Here is a 24,787-nt window from a genome sequence, read left to right as displayed (position 1 = left end):
ATCTGACTCTTGGTTTCAGTTCAGGTCATGATCTTAGGGTCCTTGGATTGAGCCTCACATCAGGCTCCATGGTCAGTGGGGAATCCACTTGAATTCTTTCTTTCTTTGCCTCTCCCACTTGTGTTCTCTCTCTCCCCTATCCTCTAAAATAAATATTTTTATATTTTTTATTTATTCCTTAAGAGAGACACACACAGAGAGAGAGAGAGAGAGAGAGAGAGAGAGAGGCAGACACACAGGCAGAGGGAGAAGCAGGCTCCATGCAGGGAGCCCAACGTGGGACTCGATCCTGGGACTCCAAGATCACACCCTGGGCCGAAGGCAGGTGCTAAGCTGCTGAGCCACCCAGGGATCCCCAATAAATATTTTGTTAAACAATTAAAAAGATATAAAAAGTAAAGTAACTTTCTTTGTCTTAAGTACAGAAATTCCCTTTTATTTCCAACATTGATTTGTATCCAGCAAGCTTGTTGTTGAACACATGCTTGTGAGTCCTGATGGTTTATGTGTATATTCTCTTAGATTTTCTGTGTAGAAAATTAGATTTTGAACAATAGTAATTTAATTATTGCCTTAAATATTCTTATACATTTTCTTTTCCTTGATTTTTTTGCATAGTCTAGGACCTCTTGTGTAATGTTGAATAGAAAACATAACAGTTATACTTGTCTTGGTCCTGATTTGAAAGAGAATATTCTAGTATTTCATCATTTGGTATGTTTGCTTTGGGTCTGCAATAGACATCTATTATAGATTAAGAGAACTCTTATTTATTCCTAGTTTGCTCACAGTATTTGGAAATTTTATGTGTCTTTGTAATGGTAAGATTGTATTACCTCTTTAGTGTATTTAGTGGATTATTTTCATAGATTTCTCTAAGACATGACCATCATTGCATTTCTAGGACAAATGTTACTTGATTATCATATATTTATTTTTACATATTTAGTTAGGATCTTTTAAAAGATATATCCATCATATAGTGCCTCACTAACACGGGATTTTATTTAACTTTCAGAACTTGGCCAATCTTGTAAAAATAATAAGGCATGGTTTTAAAGTACATTTCTATTACTACAAGTGAGGTTGAGTGTTCACATTTGCCAGTCTCATTTGTACAAACCAAAAAGTAAACATAGTTTTGATGTACATTCCTGTTATTACAAGTGAGATAAAGAATTTGTTCAAATATTTAAGAGAGATTTATATTTCCATACCATGAGCTCTCTTTTCGTATCTGTCACCACATCTTACAATTGTATTGTTAACTTTTTCCTTTATTTGTGGAGAATTTCTTTACATATTAGAGAAATTAAGTATTTAACTGTAATCAGAGGAAATTTTTTTTTCTTTTTTTCACCTGTTCAAAATTTTTGGATGAGAACTTTAAGTTCTATATCTTAGCAAATTTCAATCATACAGTTTGGTGTTATCAGCTATAACCTCCATGTTATACTTTAGATCCTAAGACCTTATTCATCTGATAACTGAAAGTTTGTGCCCTTTTATCAGACAATTTCTTCCAACCCCCAGCCCCCAGCAACTACTTTCTACTCTGTTTCTATGAGTTTGACTTTTTTTTCTTTAAGATTCCACATGTAAGTGATATGCAGTGTTTTTCTTTCTTTGTGGCTTATTTCACTTAATGTAATGCCCTCTGAGTCCACCATGCTATTGCAAATGACAGGATTTCCTTTTTTTAAAGCTTGGATAATATTTATATATATATAAAAGAATTTTACGTAAAATTTATATTTGTACATAAAATGTATCCATTTATATGTATCTAATTTATCTTTTTTAAAAATATGCCAATTTTGAGTTATTCTTTTTTTCACTTTTAGTACAGTATTTAATCAATTACATGAGATATTAAATACTATAAAATCGGCATATAAAATAGACAATTTTGCCCAACTGTAAACTAATATAAGTGTTCTGAACACATTTTTTGTATATTTTTTATTGGAGTTTGATTTGCCAACATATAGTGTAACACCCAGTGCTCATCCTGTCAAGTGCCCCCGCTCAGTGCCCGTCACCCAGTCACCCCATGCCCCCGCCCATCTCCCCTTCCACTACTCCTTGTTCATTTCCCAGAGTTAGGTGTCTCTCATGTTCTGTCTCCCTCACTGATATTTCCCACTCATTTTCTCTCCTTTCTCCTTTAATCTTTCACTATTTTTTATATTCCCCGTATGAATGAGACCAAATAATGTTTGTCCTTCTCTGACTGACTTATTTCACTCAGCCTAATACCCTCTAGTTCCAACCATGTTGAAGCAAATGGTGGGTATTCATCATTTCTAATGGCTGAGGAATATTCCATTGTATACATAAACCACATCTTCTTTATCCATTCATCTTTCGATGGACACCAAGGCTCCTTCCACAGTTTGGCTATTGTGAACATGCTATTATAAACATCGGGGTGCAGGTGTCCTGACATTTCACTGCATCAGTATCTTAGGGTAAATCCCCAGCAGTATAAATGCTGGGTCACAGGACAAATCTATTTTTAACTCTTTGAGGAACCTCCACACAGTTTTCCAGAGTGGCTGCACCAGTTCACATTCCCACCAACAGTGCAAGAGGGTTCCCCTTTCTCCACATCCTCTCCAACATTTGTGGTTTCCTGCCTTGTTAATTTTCCCCATTCTCACTGGTGTGAGGTGGGGTCTCATTGTGGTTTTGATTTGTATTTCCCTGATGGCACGTGATGCGGAGCATTTCCTCATGTGCTTGTTGGCCATGTCTGTGTCTTCCTCTGTGAGATTTCTGTTCCTGTCTTTTGCCCATTTCATGATTGGATTGTTTGTTTCTTTGCTGTTGAGTTTCATAAGTTCTTTATAGATCTTGGAAACTAGCCCTTTATCTGATACGTCATTTGCAAATATCTTCTCCCATTCTGTAGGTTGTCTTTTAGTTTTGTTGACTATTTCTTTTGCTGTGCAGAAGCTTCTTATCTTGATGAAGTCCCAATAGTTCATTTTTGCTTTTGTTTCCCTTGCCTTCATGGATGTATCTTGCAAGAAGTTGCTGTGGCCAAGTTCAAAAAGGGTGTTGCCTGTGTTCTCCTCTAGGACTTTGATGGATTCTTATCTCACATTTAGACCTTTCATCCATGTTGAGTTTATCTTTGTGTATGGTGTAAGGGAATAGTCTAATTTCATTCTTCTGCATGTGGCTGTCCAATTTTCCCAGCACCATTTATTGAAGAGACTATCCTTTTTCCAAATGGAAAGTCTTTCCTGCCTTGTCGAATATTAGTTGACCATAGAGTTGAGGGCCCATTTCTGGATTCTCTAATCTGTTCCATTGATCTGTGTGTCTGTTTTGTGCCAGTACCACACTTGATGATCACAGCTTTGTAGTACAACTTGAAATCTGGCATTGTGATGCCCCCGGCCCTGGTTTTCTTTTTCAATATTCCCCTGGCTATTTGGGGTCTTTCTTCAGAGCGTTGGAACAAATAATCTTAAGATTTGTGTAGAACCAATTTTGAGTTACACTTAAGAAGGCCTTCCCCACTCAAAGGTTATAAAAGTATTTTCCTCATTTCTTCTGCCATTTTTATAGTTCTTTTTTTTATATATAGTTAAGTATTGATCCATTTGGAATTTATCCAAATAGTTTTTTTCCAGATCCTAGCTTTCCTAATACATGTATTAAATGTTCATTTTTTCGCCACTGATTTTAAGATGCCATATTTATCATATACTAGATTCCCTGAATCTTATTCTCTCCTTTTCTTTTCTAATAGAAAGGGATAGCTCATTCTTCATCGATATGTGGATTTATCTGTATTTTTCTCATGGCTCTTTTCACTTGTGGTCTTCTAGGTATTTTACATCTGTTTTATTTCTCCTACTAAATATTAAGCTCCTCAGAGGCAAAATTTTTACCAATAGTAGTTAGTAAATAAATAGTTTAGGCAAAAGAAGTAAAGAGAGTTGAAAGCTCTTGTGCTACCAGCTGCTGGCCCAGGACAAAAGGATACCATGTACCCTGTCCCATTCTTTAAAGTATCGTCCCTCCCCCTGCCTTGGGTTTGGAGTAGATGTGGTGTTTGCCAATTCCACCAGCAAGAGTGGTGGGACATGGCCAAAAAATCACAGGCTCTGTGTCTCAAGGTTGGATAACCTCTTGTGTCCAATTGCATCATGCAGAGAGATGCCAAAGCTGCCCATCTGTGTTCCATTTCTCTCAGGAGAGATCCCAGACCTCTACTCTGATGATGAAGTTGAAAATATCATAAGCAGTGTGAAGAATGAGGTCAAGAGCCAAGGTCTGGTTGACAACAGAGAGAACTGCTGGAAGTTCTTTATAAATCGGGTCCGACGACAACTGAAGGTATAGAAGGATTTACTGCCCAGGGTAGGCGGACCAAAGATGGTTCCTGAGAGCCTCTAATGATATTTTGGACACAGTCATCCTTATTGATTATACTGGGAGTGGGCAGGGAGGGTGGAGTGCCCTTCTCAGCCTGAGCAATTTTGCAAGGCTGCCCTTCTCATCTGCTCCAAGGGCAGTAGTTCCCTCTTGCCTCATGCAGTCCCAGCATTCTTAATTTCTTGGCTAGAAGCCTGGCTATTATTGACAATACTTTTCCTCTGCTGGATGTGTTTCCCAACTTTCTGGGAAATAAAAAACCCAAAGCCATATCTGTCTCTCTGTGAGTACTTCTCTGATACCTTCTTGGTTCTCCTGCCCTTCTGTTTCTCAGGTGACTCTTTGTTTCTCCCCTGTGGGGAACAAGCTGAGAGTCCGCAGCAGGAAGTTCCCAGCCATTGTGAACTGCACGGCCATCAACTGGTTCCATGAGTGGCCCCAGCAGGCACTGGAGTCTGTCAGCCTCCGCTTCTTGCAGAACACAGAAGGCATTGAGGTGAGAGGGCAAAGAAGACACTCCTCAAGGGGTCCTCACCACCTCAGGTACAAAGAATTCCATGTCCAGAGTTTCAGGGTTCCAGTTTGGGCTTGGAGAGAGTTGTTGGAGCAAAACTTTCCATGTAGGGAGGGAATGAGTGAGGTGAGGCAAACATCACCTCCAGTCTTCATGTCCAGACAGTCTTTTTATTTCCCACTCTTCAATCTTAGCCCACAGTCAAGCAGTCGATTAGCAAGTTCATGGCTTTTGTCCACACAAGTGTCAACCAGACATCCCAATCTTATCTGAGCAATGAGCAGCGCTACAACTATACAACTCCCAAATCGTTCCTGGAGTTCATCAGACTCTACCAGAGCTTGCTGCACAGAAACAGAAAAGAGCTCAAGTCCAAAATGGAGCGTCTTGAGAACGGGCTGCTGAAGCTTCACAGCACGTCTGCCCAGGTGGGTGATGGTCTCTCCTCGCTCCTGCCTGCAGGGCACAGGGGGGCGGCGGGGGGGAGCACCCCCTTCCAGGGAACCAAAGGCATCACAGTCCAGGCCTGAAAATCATGTATGGTTTTCCAATGGTGTCATCAGAAACCATTCCAAAAGTTAAGGCCAAGCTCTCCCTGCAGAAGAGCACACTGCCAGCTTCCAATCTGGTCTGCTCCCACATACTGATGGAATCCTCTGGAGCACCCCTTCCCTCTTGCTTGTTACCCCTCTCCTCTTCTGCTACATCCTTTCCTCTCCAGTCTGCTTCCCTTCCATCTTCAAAACCAAAAGAGATACATGGTTGGGAGAGATGTTGTAGAGATATCCCAATTTTCTTTTGCTTCTTTGTGTCTTGCTGTGTCATCCATCAAAGCACCACTGGAACCTGATTTCTGAAATCCTGTCTCATTTCTTGCATTTCTTCTTATATTCCTAAGTGGTAGGCCGTTGAAAGAAGGCCCCCATGGGCCTGTCCTCCTAATATTTTTCTACTTACTCTTCCAAAGGGAACAAGTTTATTTCAATTTCCCATTCTTCCCTTGAGAATTGGGGGATGATTCTAGCACCCTCTCTGCCCCTGCTCATGCCTATCAAACATTGCCAGTCCCTTCATGGCTCCCTTCTGTGCTTTGTTTGCTTTTAGCAGAGCCAGCCTGTCAGGAAGGAGGTGTAGTTTTGCTGCATTTGCACCACAAAACTAAAATCATTATCAATTCTTAGGCATCACACATTCCTGTCAATCTCTAAGCCTTTTGCTTGTCATCATTGCTTCAGAGCTTTACCTTTGCAATAACTGTTGAATTTGCTTCTTCTGACTTGTCCTCTCTCCCCACTTGAATGTCTTGAATCATAGCTGTAATATGTCCAGAGGATTTCAGTTCATTTCATGGGATGCAATGAGCCCTTGCAATCTGTTCACATAGAATTCTTCTACTCAGGCCATTTTTCTTCTGTTATCTGGTTTTGTTCATCTGCTCTAGCCTCTCCTCCAAAGAGCAATGATTTGCTAGATGGCTTCTCTGCAGCCTGTATCTATTATGTTCTCACTCATTGATCTCATCCTTTTGGCTTTTTTCCTCTTTGTTCTAGGAAAGCTTCTCACGTTTATCCTCAACAATTCTAATTTAATAGTGCGTAATATTGTTTCTGCTGCTTGTGCATCCAGTGAAGACTTTAGTTATGTTCTTACATTTTTAATATCCTAACAGCCCTTCCTCATCTCATCCTTTTTCCCTTCAAACACATCCTATTGCTCTTTTCTTCCGGCCTGTTTTCCTGCCACTGTGTCACAGAAATCATCCTACCAATGATGGCAGACTGCTTCCCTGATGTTTTTTCTAGATTCAGTAATGCATCATTTTCAGAGCTCTGTTCTTAGTCTTCTAGATGCTTTTCTCTTCCTTGTTCCGTATTTCTACAAAGACTTTTCTTCCTTTTCTTCATTTACCCTCAGGCGTGGTGAGATCTGTTCAAACTTGGTATTTGTCTACTGATGACAGGTAACAATTGTCCATGAAGCTCCTCCGTTTCCTTGTGTGCTGTGACCGCACCCCTTCCCAGAGCTGAAGTTCAGGGCAGATGGAGGGACACAGATGCAAACAGCCAAGGCCCTAGCAGTTTACCTGGCATCTTGTAGAAAGGTAGCATCTTCTCTCCCAGTGCTTTTTAGTACTCTCAATCTCTGAACTTCTAGGAAACAGCATAAGATAGAATCCCAGAATGCAGTCCTACCAGATTATTTTTAACATCTGTCACTTTTTTCCTCTTCCAGTCTCCCCCCACCTATGGTACCCTCAGAATACTGTCACCCCTAGCAGCCCCTGTTCTCCCTCCTCTCCCCTATTCTCTGGCAATTATCGATCATCCCAGAAGAAGACTGGTTATACCGTAGGTGAACCAAGCTCTACCAGTCCTGGCATCAATTTTGGTTTCTTCTCCTTCAAGATTCTCTACTTCAGTGAGTAGTGCTTTCATCTACCCACTTACCTAGAAACCGGGGGGTTACCTTACATTCCTCTCCTTGTCTCATTTAAGAATTAACAAATTCTGTACTTTTCTATTTATCTCTCACATGTACCTCTCTTGCTGTAAGCCTGTTTTCAATGCCTTGATTTAGACACTTCTCACTTAGATTGTTTTAATACACTTAACTCTACAATGTCTCCCCCAACCTGAACCTGCTTCACCGCAACCTCTCGCATAGCCCATCAGGCCAAATACTTAGGGTTGTCCTTGACTCTCCTAATTTCTCTCTCTCACATGCCCTGTATCCAAACACAAATTCGCTGTTGGCCCTATCTTCAGATACGCCCAGAATCCCACCACCGTGCACCTTCTATGCTGCTACTCCCTTGATCTGGACCATTGGCGTCTTTAACCCAGGCAGCCATAGTACCTTTCTAACTCATTTGTCTGCTTCTCCTTTTGCCCATCTTTAGTCTATCATCAACAGAGCAGTCAGAGTGATCCTTTCAAAATATAAATCAGAGCATGCCACTTTTCTGGTCCAGAACTATTTCCCTCTGAAGGATCTTTTGCTCCTTCCTATCTGGGTGGTGGTGGTGGTGGTTTCAAGAAGCAGCTAGTGAAGCCACATGGTATGGTGAGCCCTTCACTGGCTCTGCTGACAGTGGCTGATTCTGCGGTCTTTGGGTGGCACGGTCTGTCTTTGCTGCTGCCTCAGATGAGAGCTTCACAGCTGGCATCACTTCTGTTCTGTTCCTTCTCTTGACACAGTCATAACTCCCAGCTCTGACTTGGGGGTCTCACTCTGTCCCCTCCTGGCATCTTCAGAACCCACTCTCAGCTTCACTTCTGGATCAGGAGTCCTCATGAGGAAGGGGGGCTATTGGGTTGAAGAAATGTTCATAAAAGGCCTACATGTTGTTACAAATTCCCTGCCTTTACAATTTACTCTTCAAGTCTGTCTGGAGATTCTTCGATTTATTTTGGGGTTTCAAATAATCGCAGGCCACCAAACTTACCTAAAGTCGACAGGTTCAATAATTTACCATGATATGCTCATCAATACTCTTGGTTGCAAGTGAAAAAAAAAAAAGAATTCAAGTTCACTTAACATTTAAAAAGAGAGAGAAGGAGGGAGGGAGAGAGAGAGAGAAAGAAAGAGGAAAAGAAAGAAAGAGAGAGAGAGGAAAGAAGGAAGGAAGGAAGGAAGGAAGGAAGGAAGGAAGGAAGGAAGGAAGGAAGGAAGGAAATGAAAAGACGGAGGAGAAGGGAAGAGAGAGAGAAAAAAATTTTTTTTGAGATTATGTGATATATTTATCAGGATCCTTTTGATGGCAGCTGACCAAAATCCAACTGAAGTTGGTTCAGATAACTGGAAATTCAGAGACAGAGCTTAATTTAGACAGGGCTGGAGCTAGATCCTCAGTAAGCATCCCTGTTCAGGGAAGCAACCCCCATGGCCCTGGCAACCACAGACCTACACTCTCTTTGCTTTGCAACCCTATTGTAAGAAGGAGTTTGTCTTTCCCTGGATTTTCTGCCAAATTCCTGGATAAATGTTCAGTGGCTCTGATTGATTGGCCCCTTCAGATCATTGGTTTGCCCATACTTGAACCGTCCTCTGTGACTTGGACATTCTCTTGACCAAGTGAGGTTCCAAGGCCAACCACTGGAGTCGGCTCCACCCAAACTATGAGGACTTGGGAAGGGAATGTTCCCCAGAGGAAATTCAAACTCTGTATCCAGAACAGGGATGAGAAGGTTTTATTAGGCAGGCAGATGGGAAAACTCTAAGAGAATAGCCTATGTGAGGTGTGAATTCATATGAGAACATGGTAGGTGACCAGAGGGACTCAGAGTAGGAAGGAAAATATCTCTGGGCCTCCAGCCTTCTGCACACTAGAGATGGCTCTTGATTATCCTGGGTTCTCTCTCCTCTTTCTGTGGTTCTGAGGGGGAAAGGCCTAGGAAGTTTCGCTTTTCTCTTTAGCATCATATTCCTGGTCCTTGAAGAAGGGAGAGTGTCTCACCACCAGCCTTTTGTCACCCCACTCAGCTGACATCACCCCCACCCAAAAACACTCATGGTGCTGACAAGATGGTGGAAAGGGTTCCTCTGTTGTTTGTGATGCTCTCCCTCTTGATCCTCCTATCCCAGGGGTAGGGGGTGGGGTGCCTAAAGAGGAAGAAAGCCAAAGAGGGGCTCGAATGCTTTGAATAAGGAAAAAAGGAAGAGGAAATTTTAGCGTGACCTATTTCAACGTCCTGTTCTATTGCAGAAGAGCCATAAAATGAGCCTGACTTACGCCCTCTCTGGGGAGCAGCCCCATTATGTCTTGGAGGGACCCTCCAAGTCACAGCTGAAGAGCTATCAAGCTCCCATCCACAATGCTGGTGACCTTGGACCCGAGGTCATAGACCCTATCTGCAATCAGCAAAACAAACAAACAAACAAATGACAACAGGAAAAAAAAAACCCAAAACCAACTCTCCAATTTTCTCAAATCTCCCAAGATTTAAAAAGGAACAAAAAGTTACTGGTGTGTTTGCTGACTGCAGTGATTATGTGGTTCAATCATTTTGATTTACAATTGCATCTTTGTCCTTGTAGAAATAACTCCCTGCAGCTGAACGACGGGAGATAGAAATGGATTAACCTTCCAGCACGGGCATATAAGACTCGTTCTAGGGAGCAGGCCTTCATTTGAGGTTAACAAAAAGTCTCCAGTTTCCATGAATACAACAAAATTAAAGAGCTTTCTTTTTCTTCTCCCTCTGCTTTCCTTTTCTTCTGATCTGCCGCGAAAAGGGAATTATCAGCAGCATCTAAGCCTCTGTTTTATTTTTCCCTTTATGCATTTTGCATCATAAAGCATTTGAATCTATTTAACGTGTTCCAGGAGCTCTGAAGTAATCTTTGGTTGTTGTATGAAAATAGACTGCAGAAAAATGAGAGATAGAAGGTCATCCTGCCATGTAAAGTTTATGGGCCATATTGCAAATACAAGTGGCTTTTTTACTTCCAAGAAATAAACAAATCTGAGTCTTCTCTTTGCATGTAAAAGGGCCATAAAACCAGGCCAGTGACTATCAAACCCAGGTGGCCATTTGCATCAGCATCACCCAGAGGACCTGTTAAAACACAGATCGCCAGACCCACCTCCAGAATTTCTGGTTCAGGAGGTCTGGAGTGGGCCAGAGAATTCACATTTCTAGCAATTACTCAGGTGATGCTGCTGCTGGTGGTCTGGGAAACACACTCTGAGAACCACCACCCTCCACTGACCTGAATGTACAGAGAAAACCATCCCTCCTCAAGAAATAGGTGATTTCTGACATGCTGGTATTACTATCACTTTAGTATTTCCTCCAAAAAGACTATGAATATGGAAGCTGGATGGAGAGCCAGTTCTGTTCTGGTCTGGGCCACTGGGACTCTTGCAGTCCCCTTTATACTTGGCCAACATCTGTCTTGTTGGGATTGTAGACATAAACAAAGACCAACCAAATAAGAAGCAACAAATGCTCTCTCTTCAGAGCTCATTCTAGCAAAAGAGGCAGCCATCAGCACCCAGTTTTGGCCGAGACTCAAAGGCCGCAGAGGCCTGGGAGAGCTTCATGGTGGGGAGAAAGGGAAGGGTATCGGGTGTGTCCTGAGGAAGGCTGGTGGCCTGCAGAAGCTGGGGGTGGGCACTAGGAAATGGGGTGCCCTATGTGAGCAGTCAGGGGAGCGTGTTCGACTTTCTCTGGTTGGTCCTAAGTTGGAACCAGAGAAAAGAATTAAGGAAGTTGTCGACTATTAATTGAGTTCTGGCCATTGGAGCCACTGTTACTGAGGTTTTTGTCTGTCTTCCTGGATTGTTCTGGAGGTGGGCATCTAACTTCCTGCTCATCTGACTTACAGACAGCAGGCTGGCTTCCTGAGCTAGTTATTGTAGTTATTGTTGGTCTCCCGGGCACCAGGAGGGTCACGGTTGTGGGTCAGAGTTCTACTTTTACCATTTACTGACCATTGTCTGTCCATACATTCGATCTCTCAGGATGTGCAGTAGATAACTCACTTTTTATAGTTTGCAAAATTCTTGGCATACCAGACATTGGCCACTTTCAATTAAATAATGACTGATTTTTTTTTTTTATGACATGCCCACTATGAGCAAAGCATCATGAGAGACACATGGAGTTTTATAAGATACAAGTGCAATGTCAGTGAGAAGCAGCCTAGGTCATGTAAGCATCAAGGGGAAAGAGAAGTCAAGGCATGTGTTGCCTAGAATCTCTTACCATGTTTACTGTAGAGGGAGGAGGAAGAGGGAGTCCAGTGTGCCTTGGTCCCAGGGCTCTTGGTCCCAGATGAGAGCTCAGCTTTGCCCCTTCCTGTCGGGAGTTGGCATGTTTCTCTGCAGGGTCAGAGCCCCAGGACCACCTGGTGCTTTTCTGCTGCAGGTGGATGACCTGAAGGCCAAGCTGGCTGCCCAGGAAGTAGAGCTGAAGCAAAAGAATGAGGATGCGGACAAGCTGATTCAGGTGGTCGGCATAGAGACAGAAAAGGTGAGCCGAGAGAAAGCCATTGCAGACGAGGAGGAGCGGAAGGTGGCTGTCATCATGCTGGAGGTGAAGCAGAAGCAGAAGGACTGTGAGGAGGACCTGGCCAAAGCAGAGCCAGCACTTGCAGCCGCCCAGGCAGCTCTCAACACCCTCAATAAGGTAAGAGGATCATCTGTCCTGCTGCTTACCTCTCACAGTGGTGGGGGTGGCAGGAAGTGGCCCCTGTGACCCAAAGACAGCTTGGTACCCTGGTGCCCTAAAAAGATCCAAGGGCAAAGTTGGAGGCTTAAGGTAGGATCCAGCTGTCACTGCTTTATTCATTAAGCAAACATTCGCTTATTTTCTTTAAAGATTTTTCTTTATTTACTCATTTGAGAGAGAGAGAGAGAGTGAGAATGAGTTAAGGGGAGGGGCAGAGGGAGAGGGAGAAGCAGACTCCTCACTGAGCAGGGAGCCTGATGCAGGTCTCGATCCCAGGACCTCAGGATCATGACCTGAGCCAAAGGCAGACGCTTAACCCACTGAGCCCCCCAGGTACCCCTGCAAACATTCATTTACACTGACGATCTATCAGGCTTTTACAGAGTACCAACGACATCCCAGGCCTTTGAGTCTGAGAACCAGTCAGAACAGGAGATGCCCAGTGTTCCAGACCTTCCACTTCACAGATGACAAAGCCTGGGCCCTGAGGGGAAGATCGGCTTACCCAGAGTCACAGACTCGCTATTAGAGCCAGGCTTAAACTCACACCCTCACAGTCCAGCTCCAGAAACACTCAGCTCCGTAGCCCATGGTCATTTTACCCATTACATACGACAGGACACACGAGCCTTATAAAGCCCTGAGAAAATTCTTAAGACCTGAGACTCAAACACATGTTGGCTCCAAAATATGAAAAGAAAAAAAAAAAAAAAACGCTATGTAAACAAAATTAGCAGATATTCAAATATCAACAATATGTAGCCATGTGTCAGTTAAAGTCCTATATGTAACCATCTGGTACAACAAGCGTGACCTTTGAGATGTATTCACGGGGTACTTTTATTTGGGTTCCCTTGAGATGTATCCCTGTCTGTGTGTACTAGGGGGATGGTAATTAGCTGCTTCTTTTATTTTTCACAGATTAAGCTTCTCTCCCTTTTGGATAACCATGGCTGAAGGGCAGGGGGAAGGAGGGAAGAGAAAGGAGCAGACTCCAGTCACAGGGAGCAAGCTTCAGAGGGGGCCCCAAACGCTGACCCTGTCTGTGTTAGGATGCTCACATGGTGACTTCTCCTCCTGGGAGTCTGGCGGTTCACTTGCCCCTTGGCCAAGATCTAAGACAACCTGTGCTGGCTCCCCTGAGCAAGAGCTCACCTCTGATCCATGGGGTCACCTGTGCCTCCTTTCCCGCAAATGCACTGAGGGCATCAGCCACCCCTGCAGCACCATCTCCCTCGCTCCGTGGTGGGGGCAACTAGCCAGCTTTTCTCCCGCATTCTCAATTTCTGGGGTATGAGCTAGACCCCAGGCCACTGTGTCACACAAACTTTACCCCTACATCCTCCCTTATAGGTGGGGTGGGTGGCACTCACCAGTGGGCCTCTCTTCATCTCCACCTGCCTGATGCTTTGACATATTTAGTGCAGGTGAGACATTTGAGATGCAAACACGAGCCTTCTGAAACTTTCTTCTCCTGCGTCACCCTGGAAGGTAACATCTAGCAGTTTCGGGCTTCAGCAAATCTAAAACGGAATTAGGAACGCTGTAGAAGCCTGTGGCATACAGTTACATATAAATTGTAATTTGAGATGATTGCATTCTAGGATTCTTAAGATTTTATTTATTTATTCATGAGAGACACAGAGAGAGAGAGAGAGAGAGAGAGAGGCAGAGACACCGGCAGGGGGAGAAGCAGCCTCCCTGCGGGGAGCCCGAAGCAGGACTCGATCCCAGGACCCCAGGATTATGACCTGAGCCGAAGGCAGATGTTGAACTAGTGAGCCATCCAGGTGTCCCACGTTCAAGGATTTTTTGTGAAGAACTCTAGAATTATGCATTCTGGGCTTTTTATTTTTTATGCTCTAAAGGCTAAGGCACTGAGGGCCTAAGCGGCCCTAAAGAGACCCCCCATCAGGAGAAATCACCAGATTTCCTACTAGGAAACTGGGTACTGTGAGGGATGGACTAGGATTGCAGGGCTTGCCCAGTTATGCCACCACTTCTCAGCCTGAACCTGGTAGCAGGGCCAGGCCAGTCTTCTCCCATCCCTGGACGGTGGCATCCGCTTGCACCTCCTGGACACTGGTGAGGCTGTGTACCCCTCCATGCCACCACCCTTCCTCCTGCCTCAACCCTCTCTGTGTTTAAAGCTCAAACTTACATTCTAGATCAGTGTCACCCTTTTCTGATTCTTTGATCATGCACCACAAGACAACTTCACTGACGCACACATGTGAATTGTCTGCTGACCGTGTCTTACTAATAAGGCAGGTGCCTTTCATAACATCTTTTGACACAGGAGGTTAGATTTCCTAAAATAAGCTGAGTCCAAATACTGGCTGTGCTGTTCACTGGATGTATCTCTGGGCATGATTTTCTCTCTGCTCAGCCTGTTTCCTCATCTATGCAAGGGTGGTAACAGTGACACAACTCCCATTAGGTTATAGGGATAAAATGACAGAATGTATGAAAAGTAGCTCAGAGGTGACCCACCTGAGTCATTTTAAAAAATATTTTATTTATTTACTTAAGACATAGAGCAGGGGAAGGAGCAGAGGGAGAGGGAGAAGCAGACTCCCCACTGAGAAGAGCCCTACGCGGGGCTTGATCTCAGGACCCTGAGATCATGACCTGAGCCAAAATCCAGAGTCGGGGGTTTAACCTACCAAGCCACTCAGGTGCCCCCACCTGAGTAATCTTTTTAAAAGAGCAGTTGGACCACATCACCCCTCTGTTCAGAATCTTCCATTGGCTTCCCATCCTACTCAGAATAAAATCCAAAGTGGCCCACGAGACCCTACAATTTTGCCCAGTTCCCTTCTGGGTACAACATGATTGTCTTCCTCCTGTCACCCTGACCACCTCCTCTGCACTGGCCTTGCTGTGTCTCAGACACTCCAGCACAATCCCACTCCAAGGCCTCTGAACAAGCAGTCGGCACTATGTGAAGTGCTCTTCCCCCAAAAAGACCCCCACCCTGTTCCGTCAGGTGTTTGCCCAAAACTTACTCCCACAAAGAACAAGTAATAAAAGCACTTAACTAATTTCAGATAAAAAAACCCTCAGAATATACAAGAAAGAAAATGTAACCCAAGGTGAACAATATTTACAATCATGTCATAATCATACTGAACATTAACTAAAAATTCGATATAACCATAATAATTAGGAGGGAAAAGAGGACAGTAAACATAGCTAAATATTCATACTCTAAGTAGGAAGACACTTGCTAAAGTCTAAAATGAAAAGAAGGTGCCTGGGTGGCTCAGTCTGTTAAGCATCTGATTCTTGATTTTGGCTCAGGTCATGATCTCATGGGTCATGAGATCAAGCCCCACATCAGGCTCCTCATTCAGCAAGGAGCCTACTTGAGATTCTCTCTCTCTCTCTCTCTCTCTCTCTCCTCCTCTGCTCCTTGCCACTGCAAATAAAATGGGAAAAAATATAGCAACATAGGCATGTTCTTTATCAATAAGGAGTGAAATCTAGAAGAAGCAGAAGAAATTGTAAGCATGGCTTCTGGAAAGCTGGAGTTGGAGTCTATCAGGCATGTGCTTTGTTCCAAGACCTGCAGCCCTCTCAGAGTTTGTAAACTCCCTGCATGCATTACATGAGAAGAAATATACTAAAATTTCAGTGGCTCAAGAGCTCAGAAGATGACATGGCTAACTGGCTGGCCAGGTAGGAACTAGGGAAGAGAAAGCCCATGAAGCAAGGACTATAAGGAAGGGAATTTTACTGGATGGAGGAGGGAGTAGAGAAGAGCATCCCAGAAGGAAGCAGTGTTTGCAGAGACCTGGATGTGCAGAAAGGTGCAGAGTCTCTGAGCCATGGTGCACGAGTGGGCTCCTCCAAAAGTGATCTGACCATGAGTCTTTCCAGGTGGGTTGACCGAGATCGTTAACAGCCCATGGCATCACTGCACAGTTTACCTGTGGACCATTGTTTACAGTCTACAGATCACAGGATGCGTGAGGGGGGCCTCAGACAGCATTTTTTTTAATTGTGGTATAAGTGACATGTAATAGTCATGGTATATCATTGCTATAGTAAGTCAGGTTAACATCCATCATCACCACACATAGTTAATAGATTTTTGTGTGTGCAATGAGAACTTTTATGATTTCCTCTCCTTTCAAATCTACGGCACAATATCGTTAGCTGTAGTCACCCCAGGACTTATTTCTTTTACAACTGTACCTTTTGACGCCTTCCACCCATCTCTCCCGTCCCCCTCGCCCCGCACCTGGTGAAGTGGAATGGATCGGCCTGTACTGCACGTGGTGAGGGCACTGTTGCTTCGTGGACCCAAGGACCCCTGAAGTATCCTCAAATCGTCCGTATTCACAGGACCCTGTATTTCCTGACCACTTCCCTGTTTTCTTATAGTTTTCAAACTTAAAAATAAATCTGTAGTTAATGCATAAAGAACACCTGTAAATCTGAGCTTGGTAGTAAGTCTTTGCTTTGGCAGTCTTATTTCACTTTTATAGCTAAACTGAAATAAATCCAGTGTAACTTTTCCTGCCTTAGTGGAGGAATGGTTTTGCTTGCAATTTCATGGCCTCTTCCCCTTGACAAATTTAGCTAGAATATTCTATTTGTTCCCTATGTATTTCTTACCATGAGCTTGCTACTTTATTTTACAAATAATATATAATGGCACTTTCATTATTAAAAATTATTCATGGGGTACCTGGGTGACTTAGTCGCTTAAGCGTCTGACTCTTGGTTTCAACTCAGGTCATGATCCCAGGGTTGTGGGGTCAAGCCCCACGTCAGGCTCTGTGCTTAGTGGAGAGTCTACTTGAGATTCCCTTTCTCTCTCTATCTCTCTTTCTCCCCCTCTCCCTCTGCCCCTCCCCTTGCTCAATCACACATGCACTCTCTCTCAAATAAAAAAGTTAAAATCTTCTAAAAAATTATTCAGATAGTGTAGAATACATGGAGTAGGATATAAAGTCAACCCTCTTCTACACTATAGCCCCATTTCTCTCCCAAGAGAACTCCTGGAATAATATGGGACATGGAATGGTTGGGTGGCTCAGTGATTGAGCTGCCTTCAGCTCAGGTCATGATCCCAGGGTCCTAGGATCACGTCCCGCATTGGATTCCCCACAGGGAGCCTGCTTCTCCCTCTGCCTGTGTCTCTGCCTCTCTCTCTCTGTGTGTCTTATGAATAAATAAGTAAAAATCAAAAATAATAATATAATCATCATCATCATCATCATCATCATCATCATCATCATCATCATCTGGGGCATATCCATTCCAGCAATTTTTCTATGCATTTTTAGTTGTGCAAATGCACATATAAAATATGTCATATTTTAAATATGAATGGGTAGCGCCAACTTACTTTCTCTCATGAAGACCATTTCATGCCAGTACATACACTGAACTTGAATGCTTCATAGGACTCCATGCTATAATTTTACCCATTTTTTTTTTTGCTATTTATCCATTGTTGAGTGTTTAATTGTTTTTTTTTTCCAGTATAAATATCCCTGTGCATAGATCTTTGTTGCATACACAACTATTTCTCTGGGCCAATAAGAAGTACAGTTGTTTGGTAGAATGACATGGCAGACTTGAATAATGCATCCTCCACCTCAGAGAGATTCACATCCTAATCTCTGGAACCTGTGAATTTTGCTCCTTATGGCACAAGTGACTTTATAGGTGTGGTTGAGTTAAGGGTACTGAGGTGGGGAGATTATCCAGCTGGGCCCCAAATACAATGTGATGGGGGAAGCAGAGTAGGGGCAAAAGTGTATATGATGTGGGGACACAAGCCAAGGAATGAGGCCAACCTACAGTCGCTGGAAGAGGCACGCAGCAGGTTCCAGGAGGAACCATCCCTGCCCACAGGGACTTGAGGTCTTCTGGCCTCCACAGCTGGGAGCTAAGACATCCGTGTTGTTTCAAGTCTCCAACTTTGTGTTAATTTGTTACAGAAGCAATAGAAAGCTCTTATCAACAATATGCTCTTTTTTCTAAAGATTTATGTATTATTTGAGAGAGAGCACGAGCGAGGGAGGTAGGGAGGGAGGAGAGAGAGAATCTTCAGCAGATTCCCCAAAATGGGGCTCAATCTCACGACCCTGAGATCACGACCTGAGCCAAAATCAAGTCAGACATTTAACCAACTGAGCCACTCAGGCACCCCCTACCTCCTTTTTTAAAGATTTATTATTAGAACAATATGCTCTTTTTTAAAATAAATAATAACCAGTCTCTGTCCAAAAAGGTGATTCTTGTCTATAGTTTTGAATATCACCTTTCCTATATCCTTGACATTCTTAGACATTTTTAATCATTTTAACTTGTCTAAATAAAAGAGCAAAACATTTTTCACTTTTTTTTTCAAATTATAGTTGGTTTCATTCTAATGAGATTTGGGCATCTTTTCAAATATTTAGATTTCTCTTGCCCATTGCTTATTCAAACTTTTGTTGTTCGTTTTCTTGTAAGAGAGTTTCCCTCTTTTCTTATTAAATCATAGTAAATGATTTACTTTATAAATTATTACTACTTTATAAATTTTTACTATTAATCTACTGGTATATATATCATAAATCTTTTCCTCCTTATCATTTGACTTTCAGTATTAGCAAGGAGATTTTATAATCAAATAATTGGGAAAATTCTAGTGTTTCCAAGTTAAATAGACTTCTTTCCTACAGGACTTGTTAAGGCCTGTGTTATGTGATAAGCCTGGTACTAAAAGGTGATAGAGCATGAGAAAATAAAACCTCAGGTGAATCTAAATTATGAATAGTGGTGTAAGACGCCTATATAAAATACTAGTAAATAAAATTTACCATACTGCCAACTGGCTAGTTTTCCCTATGTAAGACTATTCACGTAACTATATGAAACCCTAGATCAAAGATGAAAAGCTTCATAGTGATTTTGATATTTGATATCAATTGTTTCATCCATCTGGTGATATGCTGAATTTAAAAATTCTGTTCGAAAATAACTAGCAACTTTCCCTCATGCCTCTTTTTAAAACTTATGCCTACACTAGCTCCGAAATATGTCCCAAACCCAATCACCTCTCACCACCTCCACTGGACAGCCCTGGCCCCGGGCTCAGTCTCCTGCCTGAACAACTGTGCAGCCTGCCCTGCCACAACAAGCTCTCAAAGCAAAACCACATCATTTCACCCCCTGCTTAAAACCCTCCAGTGGCTTCCCCTTGATGTTAGAATGAAATCAAACTGCTCCCTTTTTTGGTCTGGATCCTGACCAGCTCTCCTCTCCCACCTCTATCACCCTCCTGATCACACTCTATAGAGTGGCCAAGTTTGCAGATCCCCATGCTTGGAGCAGCCCCTTTGCAGATGCCCCAGCTCAAATGTCAGCCTGCCAAAGAGGCCTTCCCAGACCTCAAGGGGTAAAATCAATCCTCAAGAATCTTCTATCCTATTAGCCTTGTTTCCATTTTGGGGTGGGGGGGGTTAAGCACTTTCTCGCTATCCCAAACACCAAAGGTGGATCCCTGTATGTTGCCTGTCTCTCCACCTGAATGAGCAGAAGGGCTTTGCCTGTCTTGTTCCCACTGCACCCCCATTTGCCAAATGCACAATGACGTGAACCTTTAGTCCTTCATCTGTTCACCCAGCCAGGACTCATCGGCTGTTCTGGGTGCACATGATGCATCCGTGAACAAAGATCCTGCCCCTGTGAAGACTACATCCTAGCGCAAGTGAGGGGTGAGAGACAAGCATGATGACAGAGTTCTTTATTGTACAATGTGTCAGAACATGTCAGATGCTGGAGGACAGAGGTAAAAGAATCACAGAGCAAGGAGGAGCCCTGGAGGAGGCGGGAGGTTGCAGTTTTAAGGAAGGGGATCAGCATGAGCCTCGAGATGAGAAGTTTGGGTGGAAACTGGAAGAAGAAGCAAATTCCTCAGGCAGACACCTGGGAGAGTGGTCAACGTCAAGGCAGCAAGGGGCCTCCACAGGGGCCTGATAGCAGGAGTGGGGTAGAGAAACCAAGAGTGCGAGCCTGATGTTTGCTCGCTCAAAATTCTGTCTGCCAACTGGGAACTGTTTCTTCCATCCTGTGTTCCTCCTAGTAGAACCATATCTGCCTGCCCTGTAGCCATTGGCTACAGGAGCCCCGTCTAACTAAAAAAGGTCATTTCCTAGGACATTTTTTTTTCAAAGATTGATTGATTGATTTAGAGTGAGTGTGCAAGTGGGAGGAGGGGCAAAAGGAGAAGGAGAGAGAGAATTTCAAGCAGACTCTTGGCTGAGCAGGGAACCCAATATGGGACACGATCTCAGGACCCTGGGATCATGACCTGAGCCAAAATCAAGGGGCAGCCACTTAATCAACTAAGCCACCCAGGCAACCCCACCCCCACCCTGTCCCATGGACATTTTTATTTCCACTTGCATTGGAGAAAAGGTCTCAGTCCCTCCTGGGTGCAAAGTGATGGCCATGACCTTGAGCTGCTGACCCCCACTAATTCCAGGCGATTGTTGGACACCCGTGTTGATGAACACCTGCTGCATGCCGATTCCTGGGACCAGAGCGACAGTGGTTAACAAGATAGATGAGACCATCCCTGTTGTCACGAAGGAGAGGAGATGGAAATTCAATAAGGAAAGAGTAGTGATCATTTCTGATGGCCCCAGGTTCTCTGCAGGTCATCAGGGTGCTGCTAGGAAATGATGAGAAGGGGAAGTCTTTCCGAGTGGGAGACATCTGAACTCTAAATTGAGATCTTGATGGATGAGAAGGGACGGGCCATGCAAAAAGCTTAGCAAGAAGTGGTCCAGGCAGGGGTCCTGAGTTGGGGATGAGCTTGGCAGTCAATGTGCTGGGAGGAGGTGACCGTGGCTGGAGCTTGGTGACACATGGAGAAAGTAGCACAGAGTGAGGGCAGAGAGGTAGGTCGTATGCCTTGCAACGCGAGGAAGCTTCTACATGAAAGAGAAGCACACACAGGGAGAAGCAGCCACAAGAGAAGATCCAGAAAGCCTGTAGACACTCCAAACACAGCTCCACTCATCCTTACAGCCAGCTCCAAGCTCATCCCCATCACAGACATGAGCGAGAAAGTCCCCTCTGTACTTGGTCTTTGGTCACTACTACCAAAAAGTTATGATTAATTTATCGGGAGCGATAAATATAAAAAAGACTGGAAGGAATCACACTGAAATATTAACAGTGACGTATCTGGGTTGTAGAATTCCATTTCATCTCCGTACATTTTTATATCTTCTTAATTCATGCTGAACTTCTACTGGTTTAAAGTCATGGGGTTTTGTTTCTGATTATATTTTCTGACCCTGCGCCCTGTGCCCCAGTGGAGGCCACCACGGCAGGTATGCTAGCACACCATCCTATGTATACTGTCCTTCTATCCACCACTGCCCATGTCACCCAACAGGTTTTCACGACCAAATGTGGAAATAGTTTCAGAAGCAAATGGAGCATCTTCCCAGGTGCCTCCATTAGGTGCAGGAAGTAATCCCCCTCATTTGTAGATTTCCAGGCCCAAGGGCACCCCAAATTCATTTGGCACAGGCGACCTAATCCTTAAAATCAAGACCTTCCCCCACTTGGGGCCCCTGGGTGGCCCAGTCAGTTGAGCATCTGCCTTTGGCTCAGGTCATGATCAAGGGTCCTGGGACTGAGTCCCACATCAGGCTCTTTGCTCAGTGGGGAGTCTGCTTCTCCCTCTCCCTCTGCCTGATGCTCCCCACTGCTTGTGCTCTCTCTCTCAAATAAATAAAATCTTTTAAAAAATTCTCCCCCCCATAAAATCATCCCCAAAAAGCAAGTGCTTTTGAGGTCACATAGTACTCACTGATGGTCGCAATAAACCTGAAATCAACTGTACGTGCATGTATGACACAGCTTCACTCATAGATCCAGGGTGCCCCTACTCCCAATTTACAGATGGAAACACAGAGGCCTGGGAAGTCGAAGTGACATGCCAAGGCCAACCCTTTTGGCCCTATTTTCCTAGTGCAAATGGTGATTGGAGCAGAGGACAAACCCACATCCAAGCAGGGGCAGTGACTATGCCCGGCTTCCAGGCTGAATTATTTCTTGGCAGAAAACGTCAGGACAGTCAAGTGTAGTTAGAACAGGCTCATGGAACAAAGAAGTTTAATTAAAGAAAAAAACAAAATTTGTTGGGTTACAGGGCTATTCTCTTCGATCCAAGATGGGAAATTAATTTATAATAACCTTATCTTTTATTCAGGGCATGCTGCCTGTTTCAGAGTATGTTGGCATCCTGCTATTTTTCTGTTGAATGTGAAATAATTGTGTGTTTCTAATGGGCAGCGAGTCCGCTAAAGAGCTGAACAAACGGAGCCGAGTCTTGGGCTCGCCATGGGGCGTGTCTAAAGCCACTGGGGGGAGTAGCTTTCGTTTCCCTCTGATGAGTCATGACATTTAAAATTCAGAGGGCTCAATGGGCCTCAAGGCAGCCTTTTCAGAATGGTCATTCTAGAACCCACGTGCTTTCGTGGCGCATTCGTGTTTTTCCTGACAGCCTCCTCCTCTGTCCTCAGACCAACCTGACCGAGCTGAAGTCGTTCGGGGCCCCCCCTCCAGCTGTCAGCAACGTCACGGCCGCGGTGATGACCCTCACGGCCCCCGGGGGCAGGGTGCCCAAGGACCGCAGCTGGAAGGCCGCGAAGGTCACCATGGCCAAGGTGGACGGTTTCCTGGACTCCCTCATCAACTTTGACAAGGAGCACATTCACGAGAGCTGCCTCAAGGCCATCCGGCCGTACCTGCAGGACCCGGACTTCAACCCCGAGCTGGTGGCCACCAAGTCCTACGCGGCCGCGGGCCTCTGCTCCTGGGTGGTAAACATCGTGCGCTTCTACGAAGTGTTCTGTGACGTGGAACCCAAGCGCCAGGCGCTGAGCAGGGCCACCTCGGACCTCACTGCCGCCCAGGAGAAGCTGGCAGCCGTAAAAGCCAAGATTGCTGTAAGTGAGGCTGGAGGGCCCTGACCATGACCCCTGCCCTGCCAGGTGGCCTCTGTGCAAACCACACACTCCCCCATTTCCCAGCGCCTAAGCAGCCCAGGTTTTATGGTTTTTTATTTTATTTTTTTTAAAGATTTTATTTATTTATTCATGAGAGACACAGAGAGAGGCAGAGACAAAGGCAGAGGAAGAGAAGCAGGCTCCCTGTGGGGAGCCCGATGCGGGACTTGATCCCAGGACCCCAGGGTCACGACCTGAACCAAAGGCAGATGCTCAACCACTGAGCCACCCAGGTGCCCCAGCATCCTGGTTTTTAAAGAGAGGCAGGAAAACCAAAGTGGGATGCCAAAGCTCCTGATTTTTCAAGAGAGGCACCATTTCCTCTTCCTCGAATACTGTATAGTCCATACGAGATAAATCCACCAGACCTTTGGGTTTATATTCTCTATACTGCTCTGTGAAAGCTTTTAGAAGCAATAGTACGTTATGGTTTGGGGGGTGGTCCCTTGACCATAAATCTAAAACAAGGAGGGTCATTAGCTTTTATTAACCTCCCAGTGATGGTTTTATCAGCTCTGCCTCTCTCTGGGCTGGGGAATGGGGTGTTTGTGGACCTACACCTGTTTGGGAGAGAGTCCCCTTGAACTTCACCTTTGCCCTTAAAATAGGTGCTACCAAAGCAAGATTAGAAATCGGGACCCCATGAGATAGCAGAGTGGTTGAAAATGGAATCCAAGCTTGTACCATTTATAGACGTGTGACCTTTACAAAGGTCTTTAAAATGCCCAAGCTGGGCAGCCCGGATGGCTCAGCGGTTTAGCACTGCCTTCAGCCCAGGGCATAATCCTGGAGACCTGGGATCGAGTCCTGCATCGGGCTCCCCACCAGGAGCCTGCTTATCCCTCTGCCTGTGTCTCTGCCTCTCTCTCTGTGTCTCTCATGAATAAATAAAATCTTTTTTTAAAAAAAAATAAATAAATAAAATGCCCAAGCTTCAGTTTCCCGAAGCAAAATGGACACAGTAACATCTCGCTTAATGAGAACACAGCGAGGACAAAAGGAGGGCATACTTGCAGATCCTGGCCCGTAGCCCACATGGCGCTGGGGCCACTGCCATGGCCACGATGACCACTGCTGCGCTACCTCTACCCCTGTCCCCCTCTTCCCTCTACACATGCTCTCACATGTGTGCACAAGCCCTGGGGACCAGGCACTCCTGTCATCAAGTTCAATCCCAAACCATTCCTTGGATCTTTCCTTCCCACTCATGCATCCCAGGCAAATAAGATTCTTGCTGCAAATTAGTCATGATGGTAGAAAGGGTTTTACAAATTAGAAGTAAAATTGCAGATATGCCGCACGCTTCACACAACATGGGTTTATGGATTGCTAGATTGAATTCTGTGGCTGGTTCAAAGAACCTTGCAACCCATGTCTCTCCAAAGAAAAGATACTTTGGTGAAGCAGCTAATCTCTCAGCATGCTTGCTTTATAAATCCAGATGTCCGAGGGTCAGTCTAGAACAGGTGATAATCACTGTAGCACTGGCCCTCTTCAAGGAGCACCATCACATCCCCATGACTAATTTTTAAGGGAAAAAGCCTCCCGATAATTTTCGTATTCTGCAGTTTCTCCCAGAAAAAACATTTTAAGAACTGCATTTTCAAAGACTTTTTTTTTTTTTACTCAAGTTATTTTAACTAAGGGAACATTTGGTGCAAAGGGAATGTTTT

At 44.4% G+C, this 24,787-nt stretch overlaps 1 protein-coding gene across 1 annotated transcript in view; it reads left to right on the top strand.

Moving 5' to 3' along the window:
- The window catches only part of DNAH9 (dynein axonemal heavy chain 9), a 331,426-nt gene that overhangs the window by 207,653 nt on the left and 98,986 nt on the right, over window positions 1-24,787 (top strand). Inside the window, exons 46-50 of the mRNA XM_077892621.1 lie at window positions 4,211-4,353; window positions 4,727-4,888; window positions 5,101-5,334; window positions 11,779-12,039; window positions 22,629-23,054. Of these exons, the coding sequence (XP_077748747.1) occupies window positions 4,211-4,353; window positions 4,727-4,888; window positions 5,101-5,334; window positions 11,779-12,039; window positions 22,629-23,054 (1,226 nt within the window). The remainder of the gene's footprint in view (window positions 1-4,210; window positions 4,354-4,726; window positions 4,889-5,100; window positions 5,335-11,778; window positions 12,040-22,628; window positions 23,055-24,787) is intronic.

The sequence above is a fragment of the Canis aureus genome, chromosome 3 (assembly GCF_053574225.1).
Source record: "Canis aureus isolate CA01 chromosome 3, VMU_Caureus_v.1.0, whole genome shotgun sequence".
Taxonomy (NCBI): domain Eukaryota; kingdom Metazoa; phylum Chordata; class Mammalia; order Carnivora; family Canidae; genus Canis; species Canis aureus.
The sequence above is the reverse complement of the archived record's forward strand: the minus strand, read 5'-3'. Positions and strand labels throughout refer to the sequence as shown.